Here is an 11,217-nt window from a genome sequence, read left to right as displayed (position 1 = left end):
AAAAAAAAAAAAAAATAGAAAGAGACGGAAAAGAGTAGGACGGTTAGGAGTTAGAGGGTTAGTTATCATACTGAAGTTAATCTCTGGGTAGTCATTAACAGGGACATAGACCTTCTCCTGGGTCTTAGTCGGACGCCTGTAGTCAGAGGGTGGATGATAGTTAGGTATAACTTTCATAGCTTTCTCAATAAGCTTATGACGCTCATCTTCCAAGCGTTTGCGGTAACGATATTCTCTGGTGTTTACACGTTTACCAAGGTTATCGTACTGTGGTGCCGGCGAGGGAGACCTAGATGACAAGTGGTGTTAGGCCCGTGGGAAAGGCATGATACAAAAGGGGAGCGAAAGGTCATCACTCACCTATCTCCATCAGCCGGGACAACATCGTTTATACGAAGTTTCTGGCTAATTTCTTCAATACGCAGGTGAAGAGTGTAAGCTTCAAGCTGCTCGTTGGTCATATTTGCCATGATCAGAGTCGGAAGACCCATCAGGCCAGCAGCCTTGTTCTCTTGGGCATCACCCCAGCGGTTACGCTTCTTTCGCCTCTTGGTTCCATCTGCAGGAGGATCAGCTATACACCAAGTAGTTAGTATGGGAGATATTCTGATAGTGGTAGAGCTGAGGAGAGAACCTACCTCTCACCGGACTCCTGCCGCGCTTGTTCCCACCATCCATGTGAGCTGGAGTTGATGAGGAGCTTGGAGTTTCATCCGGCTCATCACCAAACCTGCGACGGCCCAGTGGGATATTGTTAGAACCGGTAATACCTTGGTTACGCCACGCCATGATTGTTGTTGATGCTGAGATTCGCAATCAAGCGAGGAATGAAGGATATATCTGTCGTGGCAAGGTGCGTGAAGGACAGAGATCTTTTTTCGGCCTGATAAACCAGAGCTCAAGGGGGCGACTATTACATCATTCTTATATAAGCATCACGTGGGGTTACGGTTCACTGGAGCCCTTCTACCATACAGCAGAGAGACGATTACACATCAAATAGAGAGTTATTATTGGACGTAATCGTAATTAATCGTCTGTGATGTCAGGATAGACTATTACTAAGCTTTTTCGTACCAAATTAAGAGTTTTCTTCACTTTGGTGCCATACCGATATCACCTGACATAAATATTACGTACTACGTACATGATTGCGATGATATCGTAAGCAGCAGCTTTGTTTACTTGCTTGCATCGCTCTTCATGCCGGCCTGAACCCACTGCCTGCTCTTAGCAGCTTCTCTCTCCATAGCCTCCTTATCCTTCAGCAATTCCTTGATGGTATGTGGCTTTGGAACATGCCGGCCCTTCTCGACTCCCTCCCTCTTAAGCAGCCTCTCCTCCCAGGCCTTCAAGTGGGGGAAGTCATCGATGTCAACTCCCGCCCATCCGGCACTGGCGATCCATCCCCAGTGAGAGATGTCAGCAATGCTGATGTGGTCTCCAACCAAGTAGCCAGACTTTGACTGCGAGAGGTGCTTGTCTAGTACCCCGTAGAGACGGCGGGTTTCATTCGTGTATCGGTTAACGCCATACTCAATGCGCTCGGGGGCATAGCGGTTGAAGTGGTTTGCTTGACCTTGCATTGGGCCAAGCTGATTTTCTCCGTGCCTTCGTTAGCAACACTTTTAACTAACTAGCGACACGTTTTTTTTAAGAAATGGATCGGGACTTACACCTGCATTCTGGAAGAAGAGCCAGTTGCTGACTTCATATGCTTCCCTGGTTCCCTTGGGGTAAGAAATCTTGTGCTCCGTGTCGTATCTATCGACGAGATACTCCAAGATACTTCCGGACTCGAAGATAGCGATCTTCTTGCCGTCGGTAAAGGTATCTGTGATGGCTGGTATGCGGCCGTTGGGATTTATCTCGAGGAACCAAGGCTCCTTCTGGGTGTTTTGTCCGAGTTCGATGGCCACGACTTTATAAGGGAGGCTACATTCAATGTGTTAGCGATTTCTCAACTTGTCATGCCCTTGCAGGGAATCGTGGGGAGCTTACCCAAGTTCCTCCAAGGCGATTGAGATCTTGATGCCATTGGGGGTCTGCGAGGTGTAGAGAGTGATATCTGATGCGGGGGCAGCCATCTTGACGTTGCTGTTTACCAGTGTAGTGACTGGGCGTTGGAATTGCTTCGTGTACTGAGTCAGGCGTCTGATCATTTATTGATGACAGGAGGATGAATGGAGACAGCAGGCGACACTCTGGACTTGGCTTACCTTGGACTTGGGAAATCAAGGTAGTTATATATCTAGGCAGACTGATATCAACTTTCGAGCCCAAATTCGTCCGTATTTACAACCGAGGGGGGCGGGGCAGCTTAGAGCGATGAATTATAAATACGGCGATGGCGATGGTGACGATGGCGCGAGAGGAGATTTATAATCGTCAGAAGAAGGTTGAGATGGTCTCTTTCCTTCGTCTTCTTCCTTTATCTATCCATCTATACGTATATATATACAATCAGTCTCCCTCCATGCCCCCCGCATGTCGTTGGGTGCGAAAAAGTAACCAGCGCTGGCTATTCTTATTACATCACAGCTGCAGGGTTGGAGGGCCTAGAAAGCCGGGGACTTTGCTGGCGCCAAGATGCCTAGGTTCCATGCAAAAGAAAAGAAGACGCAGACGAAGATGAAGAAAATACCATCCGTTAGTCAACGTGCATGAGATCGTAAGTCACAGACATAACTCTGATGATATATGTGGCTGCTGCATATATAATGTAACTAATAACTACAAGGAAGAGAAAACGCTGGACTGCAGATGGTCGGAACTTCGAACGCCGCTGCTTGAATCTCCAGGCTGAAACAAATGGGATATATCGGGTGCATCAGTATATGTGCAAGGGGAGTAAAATGATAAGTATAAACAGGGAACAAACAGAAGAATAGAAAGTTGGTGAGTGGGAGGGTGAAGGGCCGAAGAAGTATGTAAAAGAATGTAAATTTTGATCCCCCGTGAACCCGCCGTGAACGAACCAGTTGTATATGCGCCCCCCTCTCCGTATAAACCCCAGTAACCCGATGAAAATCCGTTAACCCATGAATAAAGAAGCAAAGGAAAATGAGATGAAGAACGAGTGGCTACCATGTGAAACACTCTTCGATGAAGTCGACATGGGTGGGAGTTTGTCGTTGTCGACACGCAAATCGAATCTCGTCGCTCAGGCTCCCCGTTCCGCACACCATGACACCCATGGCTCCAACTTGCTTTTCGATCTCTCCGTCAAGGATAGTGCCAATATCAGGTTTTCCAGGGAACATCTGGACTGTCGTGCTGGGGCTGTGAATTTCCTTGGTGTTGCGTGGTCGGGTTATGAAGAGCATGATCCGGAGGACTTCTCGTCTTCGGTTCATGGACAGGATGCTGGTCATCCAGGGCCGGATCCATTCAAGATGTTCGGGAGATTGAATCACCCATACAAGAGTTAGGCGACGGGTAGCTACTGTGCCGTCTGCAAAACCAGCTACCAAATGGCGTACGTAGGAGACATGATGGCTGATACCAACACCGGCGGCAAAGAGCACGACCGAGCCGTATGAATCAAGGACGTGCTCGGCTCCGTAGGGGCCTTCTACCATGGCGGAAAGGGTGACACTGGTAGCGCCATTCTCTGTAGCTTTCTCATATAATTTGTTCGTCATTCCAGTTCTTCGTCGAATGACGAGAGACATGGTGGGATGTTGAAGACCGAGGACGTCTTGCTTGGTCATGACGAGGCCCTTTTCATCAGTATCGCTTTCCTCAGTATCACTCCACGCGACGCTGAAGGGGTGAGATGTCCACCAGCCAACAGACGGGATGTATAGATATAGATGTTGACCAGGTCTGAAAGTCCACGGTCGAGCAACTCTTAGGGTAACGCGCATTGCTTCTCCAGGAAGAGCTTCTATAGTTGCGGTTGTGTTACCACGTAGGAAGTTTCTATAAACGATTGTGACGATGCGCCATGCTCTCTGTTGGGACTCTAGTTAGCAAGAGAACAGAACAGAAAAGGGATGTAGTGGTTACCTCAAAGGCCCATAATAGAATGGCACCGAGAAGATACTTGAGTTGAGAATAACCAACCAAGTGTATCCATGTGAACGCAAGGAAGACTATAACCAAGACTATATGGAAATGGAGGAACGTCTCATAAAACGCATGGCGAAGTACAGAGACGGAGTGAAGAGATATGACCACAACGCAGACGGTTGCCTATAGGTAAAGTTAGTGTCTTCGTGGTTTATTATAGTTAGAGAGTTTGACTTACGACAATGCCAGTCAGTATCGAATTGCTGGAGCCCAACGACTCCCGTAGATCGGTCCAGCCATCTATTAATGCTCTAGTTAGGAGAGTTCCTAGATAATTATATCAGGATAACATAACATACCTGTGTGAACCTTCCCTACCATCCAGCAGATGGTGTGAGCTAGAGATTCCAGAACAACGATGCGTCCCAGCCATCGATGAAGCAAGTTCCAAGTATCAAACGAGACATCCAGCAACTTGATCAAGGGGTTATTCCGACCAGCCATAAGAACAAGAGGGATGAGATTGACGGTTGCCATGGTTCCAGTTCGTTTGCGAATCGAAGGGAGAAACTCCTTTTCAGGGCTGGAGAAGGGAAGTTTATGCAGGCAGAGATATGCATTACTCCCCACCACCATGAGCAGCAACACGGTGTGAAATCGGGTGGGAAGGGTACCCATGTTCAACGCCGTGGAGAGTCGGTACTCGCGATTGTGACGCTTCCAGAGCAAAGGAGCATACATAACATGCCTTTTCATCCAGGCCCAGAAGCTGTGGGCAGTGATGAAGTACCGCTGGGTATCGTTCGAGAGACTGGTAAGACGTCGGATATGAGCAGACATGCGAATGACGGCAGACCAGACGAGAATAACAGCGAAGACGCTTCCTCCAGATAGGATATAATAACGAGCAACTTTTTCATCGTACACTTCCTGCGGCGTCATAATATGGGGTCCCTCTTCATGATGTGATGATTCCTTGTCATAAGCAGCCGCTGCAAGGCCCGCTAGCAGCGGTGCCAGAAGGAGTGACGACCTCATGAGCAGTTGTAGAGCTCAATGCGGAGTTTGAAGAGGCTTTAACGAAGATGCGGGCGCGATAAAATGCTGAAAAGGAGTGACGATGTTAACGACTATTTGCAGTCGTATACTCTGTACAGTGTGTATTTTGTGCTGTCTGTGTGGTGAAAAAAAAAAGAGTGTAAAGTGAGACACCGCCTCGGTCTGCTTGGTTAAGCCGATGTAGAGACTGGAAGGGTAGCGAGAGAGTGAAATTGGTGTCTCTCAAGGAGCGAACGGCGTCTCTTAAAGGAGCGAGCGTGGTTGTTGTTTGTTGCTGTTGTAGATGTTGTTTCCCTTCCGGAGTCGTGATGTTGTTGTTTGAGGTCGTCGAGGCAGAAAAAGACACAGCCGAGCCAGTCAGCATAGCATGTCAGAGACGACCGAGTCTCCAAACCACCGTGCCCTGCGAGCTCTTGTCAACCTGGTACAGGGGACAGGGGACGTGGGAGCTGTGGGAGTCGACGTTTGAAGAGACGGACAGACAGAGACGACATAAGAAACAAGACGAGCAGCTGGCTACAGCCATCCTTTTCTTCCCCCTGGTCGACTTCGGCTTTTTCGCGGGACCAGGCGGCTTCGAATATAAAATGTGCTGAGCGGGACCGGCAGCAACAGTACGGGGGATCCAAGAGACTAGCGGCACCTGCAAGTACTCTGCAAGTCACTCTTGGGCTGACGCCTGGCGGGCGAGATACCGTCGAGAGACCTATGCCGCCAATGCAAGGTACAGCCGTCGATCAAGCCACCGCCAGCCAGTTCGAGTCAGGAGAAAACGATGGCGAAAAGTTAGAAGAGCAGGCGGGCGAATCAGCAGCCAGGTAAGTCAGAAATCTCCCAGAGGAATGGCTAGCTGGCTGATAGTGACTGGAGCAGGGCCTCAAAAGCTGAAACGCCGGACGGCTGGGCGTAAGACTTATCTCGACGGCGAGGGCGACTGAAAATACGGAGAAGAGAGGGATACTCCACCAGGACCATCGCGAAGGATGGATATCGCTACCTACTATACTGAGAGAACTGAAGGAGAAAGCATAACTACGGAGTACTCCATACGGGGTGGTCTAGACAACTGCGAGCGATGTACTCCGTACGGAGTAGGAAGAAGGGCTCTCTCCCTTCTTTGAGATGCCATGGGACCTGTAGAATTGGTCATCGCCTCCTGTTTCAAGGGAGCGAGTCAGAAGTATATCTGAAGAGTGAAAGCAGCGAAAAGGTCCTCGAACGACGATCAGAGGCGTGATGAGATCACTGGCTCCTTGATGGTTAGCTATGATATCGAATCAGCCCATCCTCCATCCCATCTGTGTTTCGGCAGCTACGTGGAGAGGTCTGCCAGTGTGGCCTGACCGAGTATCACCTCAGTATCGCTCCTGTCGCAAATCACTGGGCCCTAATATAACTCTGGCATGGGCTGCTAAGTGCTCCTGTCTGGGGGAGGAGATTCTACGGAGGGTCTCCATGGCTGCCATAGCTTATGTATAGCTTGAGCTCCCGATGCCATCTGCCACACAGGCTTTTCCTACAGCGGTTAGAGGAGTCAAGCTTGTTACGTCCGTTGCAGTAGCTTCGACCTACTCATCCCTGCTCCCTCCACTCCATCGCGAACTTAGTCGCTTGCACGGAAGGAAACAGCTCCCGACCTTGAGCTTCATATTGAAACTTGTTCGCCAGCTACTAACGCTTCCCTAGATCAACACCCATCACGATATCAGACAGCCAAAAAGAATAGACCTCGAATTCCCTCACGCTGGTGGAACCAAAGGGCAAACGTTACTAGGTGAGCCAGAGCGAGGACTTTCGACCCAGGATCGCTGATTTAACCGTTGGAACGAACAAAGTCTGGCGTCTCTGCCCCTCTCGCCCACTTAGAGGACAAACCACATCTTCTCCAAAACCCACAGGGTGATAAGGACGTTGAAGTTGGCCACTTATTCCCTCTCCCCACCGCTACCCAGGTTTCCTAGGTGCTAGATGGATTCTTTCCCCCGCAAAATGGTACTGCGTTAGGCAACTGGGGTAATCGGAAATAGGCGCCACCCGACTCGGACACCTACGACAGGTTACTGAACGGTTCAGAGAGGTAGTCCTAGCCTCCATCTGCAGCAACTAACAATGTCGAAGCGAGGGCTATTCTGTTATTGATACAGCTCCGTAGAGAGCTGGCATGCGGAACAAGCTTTTGTAGGTTTGTCGGCATGAAATAAACAACCCAGAACACACGGCGCGCACAAACAGATAGTTGATTCAACTCCCTGTCTAAAAAAGGCTTCTATATCAAGGGTTCAAGTACATGAAACCGGACAGATCTCGGCTTCGCATCGAAGTATGTATAGTCATGAAAATATGTAAAAAGAAAACTGAACACGACAATTGATATCCATAAAGCATACACGCTGGACTTCCTGCGACATGTGGGGTTTCAAGCCAAAGCAAAGCATGAGGGGTATAGCCAAAAGGAAAGACAAGGACGCCGGTATCGAACCATGTGAAAATACTGAAAAAAGAAAGGTATAGTAAAAATAATGATCGGGGAATCTGGATCCAACCAACTTTGGCTTCGTGAGAGTATTGGAAGAGGGCGTAAAACAAAGGAGGAGGAGCCGTATCACATTTGCATATGCGATGAGGGTGGCAGATCGGATGATAGGGATATTATCCGGTATAGAAGTCTCACCAAATCAGGATGCTCTGATATCGGAACAGGGGAAATAAAGTGTCATGGCACTGTATCAGCAGAAGCTTAGTTCATCCTCACTAGAATCAGAACATGGTATCACACGTTCTGCAAGAGACAGTCTTGCTGACCGACGAGGGCGAGCACTTCTAAACTTCTTGAGACGGGTCTGGGTTTGGCTAGAGGCTGTCTGTATCCTGTGCTGGAATCGTTGGCTGAGGGCTGGCGCATGGTTAAGGATATCCTCTTCTTCCTCGTCTTCTTCGTTTTCTTCTTCCTTGTCTGTAGGGGTAAATGCCGATGACTTAGATCCAAATGGCTCTGTAGCACGACGCTTCCTGCGACACACGACGTGCTCTTTCAATGACATAGCCCCCAAGTCATTTGGCTTCCGTTTACGAGGCACTTCAATCACGACAGCTACATTATCTGAGTTACCGTTCCTCCAGTGCATTCGTGTTCCTCCAGTCGACCGTTGATGGCCAGTGGTCGTGGGAGAAACAAGTTTCCTGGCTACACGTCGACAATGTCGTGATTCATTGTCTGACTGACTATCTATGCTTGGACTCCAATGTCTGGCGGCCTGGCGTTGCGGGAAGTATGTGTTGTTTTGGCCCCTTTCTGACACTCTTATGGAGCTTTGATCGCCAAAGGAGCCCGCTAATCGTTTCCTTTTAGGCGGTGGTGAGTCTGAATACTCCGATGAAACGCTGGAGTTATCCCCGTTTTGGTTTGATGTCATTGAGAACCCTGAGCTGCTCTCTTCGGTATCTGATATCTCCATCTTAAGATCAGTCATGCCACGCTGAGATGTGGAGGCGGTACTGTCCGGCAATGGTGGTGTAGACTTCGAGCTTCTAGCTCGACTCAAGATCGGAGACTTTGCAACCCATTCACCAATACCATCTTCCCATCTAAATCCAGTTTCTGTGCGTCGTAGTGAGGGGGTCAACGGTTGCAGTTCATCCATATCACCCTCGCTAAAATCACAAGCAGCCACTTGATCTTGGATATACGAGGCCCAGTCGTGGTGTTCCTGTAGGCATGTCGACTCAGCAAACTTCAGCGCAACTTCAACAGCTACCTTGCTGAGCACTATGCGGAGAATAGGGTGCTTTTTGACGGAAGAAGTGTTAAAAGCTAAGGTGAATCGCTTAGCTACCTCGAAACCGTTATCATTCTGCACCCTGCCTAGACACCTTGCTATCTGTAGAATAAAGTCGGCTAGCTCCTCTACCAACTCCTTCTTGTTTGTATGCATAGCAGTTAGATATCCAAGATTATGTAGAATTGGTGAGGCACAAATTGCGGATTGCCTTTGGCTCTCCTTGCGACTATTACCCAAAAAATTGGCCAAAAAGTCAGAAAGCAAAATGGCACACGCTCGGGTTGGTTGCAAGTTCAACTTGTTCTTGCCCTTGTCGAAAATAGTTCGTTCAATATCTCGCTGCACGATCGTGGACACATATGACAGCAGGTTATACATCGTTGAGGCCACTGCCTTTCCAAATCCAGACTTGGCAAAGTGTGAGCTAGAAAGCACAGTGAGAATACTTGTAATACTGTTGCTGAGGGCGATAGAAATTGGGTCATAACAGCTAGCTTTTGGATTTAAAAAAGAGCTAGTAAAGCCTGCCTCGGACTCGCTCTTGCGGACTCGGATCGCCCCTCGTTTTGACCGGCGTAGGTTGCTTAGCACTTGGGGGGGAATTGTTCTCTTGGAGCCAGCAGCCGCTAGTATGGACGAAGTAATGAGGCGTAGTGAAGCAAAGGAGTGCTCATCATCAGCCGCAAGGGACTGTAAGGCAGCAGTCAAATAGTATTTCATAGAATCTGTCGCTATCCATTCAGCTGGTAACCGGCCGCGGTCGAGTAAGGATGCCATTTCTCTGAAGAAGATACTGAAGCCCCCCGAGGGCCTCACGTAAGATTCCAAAGTGTGCAATGCAACCGAATGGCTTGACTTAAATAAATTGGAATCCAGGCGAATTGGAGGTGGGATGACAGGTGATATTGATAGCATGGCCGATAACAGAGCGCTTGCAGCGTCATGGGCTTGTAATGAAAAGGATTGCAACACAATCCGTCGACTCAATTGAGGAGAGAGCCACCGTCTTCGGATTGCCTCGCACATCAGGTGGATACCATGCGATCGAACAAGTTCTTTTAGTGGTCTCCATCCGTTGTCACCCATTGCGTACATCTTTTCTAACTCGGTGATGATACACCCAGCGACATCTGTCTCCTCATCCTTTTCTTCTAGGCTGTTGACACGCTCCTGCTCCTGTAAAATATATTTTGATGTTGTACTAAGGGCCATCGATAGTAGGGAATTTGCCCCTCTATGAGGTTTGCTTTGCTGAGGATCACTCATCCTAAGAAAGGTATCCCAAGCGGAGAAAATGGTTTGCACAATTGCAACGTAGGACGGATCGTTGTAGGTATCTTCAATCCCATGTGCTATTTCACTCAGGCTCCAGCTAGTCCCTAAATATTTGCGTTTCGAATAAGAGAACATTTTCTGGGCTTGCGGCATCTCGTTTTCTGTGCTGTCCACACTAGTCGACATTTTTGGAAAGGAAACCATTCGCCGTTTTCCCAGTATCAAAGGGGTCGCAATTGCGAGCTGCCCAGGTTGGAGTTTTTCGGTTTCTGGACTTCTAACAACCACTTTAGAGCGGAAATTTGTTCGAGAACGTTCCTTTCTTCCAGAGTATCGGTGTTTTATTGGTTTTCGCACAGCATCACCCGGAACCCATGTAGGATCTTCCTTCGCAGATTCAGAGTCGGACGCGTTCCCAGACCCTGACATTGACCTGCGTCCATTTTGGCTGCTATTGAAGGAGCTTTCACAGCCACCGTATGCCCGCTGAATGTACTCTTCATCTCGTAATGGAGAAATCTTCCAGTGTTTCTCCAGTCGCACGTATATCGACGTTAAAGGCCGCAGGGCTCGATTACACCATCTCAGATTGATCGGAATTTGCGGAGGAGGGGGTTTCGAACGAGAATTTATATGACCAGAACGCATTTCAAAGAAATATATATCCAATAATACCTAAAATTATACCAGCGCAATGCCTGTTATCCGCACGAGCTTGAGCTCGAGAGGATAATTAGACATAGGATTGAGCTGACAATGTGGTTCCTTCAGGTATATTGAGCTCCCCGGAGGGTAAAAACGATGTAAACTATAATAAACTGCTGGTATAGTTCCAGACATGTTATAAAATATGCTGCATTTTTGCGATGCTAGGCTATGGGCTGTTTCAATGGTTGTTGTGACAAAAAGCTCCTAAAAGGTAAACAAAGTTGTTTACGCCAAGACAGTACACGTGATCAACTTTATCTTATCTTATCTTATATTACCCCTGGCGAGATCTCGAGGGCCGTGCAAACGAACGTCTATCGCAATGATGGTAGCAGATGAATGCATGCCATAAGTTTCAATTCATTATCGTCGTCATCATATA

General features: G+C 48.4%; 4 protein-coding genes across 4 annotated transcripts; all 4 read right to left on the bottom strand.

Moving 5' to 3' along the window:
- Positions 1–111: 111 nt before the first annotated feature.
- Positions 112–789, bottom strand: TRV_03367 (uncharacterized protein; the record flags this gene model as incomplete). The annotated part of the gene is made up of 3 exons (XM_003022479.1): positions 112–289; positions 361–574; positions 639–789. Coding segments are annotated over 3 exons (543 nt in total), but the record flags the coding sequence as incomplete, so codon positions are not given.
- Positions 790–1,181: 392 nt separating this feature from the next.
- Positions 1,182–2,162, bottom strand: TRV_03366 (uncharacterized protein; the record flags this gene model as incomplete). Its single annotated transcript, XM_003022478.1, has 3 exons — positions 1,182–1,595; positions 1,677–1,935; positions 2,002–2,162. The coding sequence occupies 3 exons, from the start codon at positions 2,160–2,162 to the stop codon at positions 1,182–1,184; spliced, it is 834 nt and encodes a 277-aa protein (XP_003022524.1).
- Positions 2,163–3,083: 921 nt separating this feature from the next.
- Positions 3,084–5,052, bottom strand: TRV_03365 (cell surface metalloreductase (FreA), putative; the record flags this gene model as incomplete). The annotated part of the gene is made up of 4 exons (XM_003022477.1): positions 3,084–3,956; positions 4,012–4,197; positions 4,253–4,314; positions 4,374–5,052. 4 exons carry the CDS (start codon positions 5,050–5,052, stop codon positions 3,084–3,086), a joined length of 1,800 nt encoding a protein of 599 aa, XP_003022523.1.
- Positions 5,053–7,799: 2,747 nt separating this feature from the next.
- TRV_03364 (uncharacterized protein) lies at positions 7,800–10,775 on the bottom strand (the record flags this gene model as incomplete). Its single annotated transcript, XM_003022476.1, has 1 exon — positions 7,800–10,775. The coding sequence occupies one exon, from the start codon at positions 10,773–10,775 to the stop codon at positions 7,800–7,802; it is 2,976 nt and encodes a 991-aa protein (XP_003022522.1).
- Positions 10,776–11,217: the final 442 nt, after the last annotated feature.

This window comes from Trichophyton verrucosum, assembly GCF_000151505.1.
Source record: "Trichophyton verrucosum HKI 0517 chromosome Unknown contig00283_1.f1.exp, whole genome shotgun sequence".
In the NCBI taxonomy this organism is placed as follows: Eukaryota; Fungi; Ascomycota; class Eurotiomycetes; order Onygenales; family Arthrodermataceae; genus Trichophyton; species Trichophyton verrucosum.
This window is presented reverse-complemented; position numbering and strand designations above follow the sequence as displayed.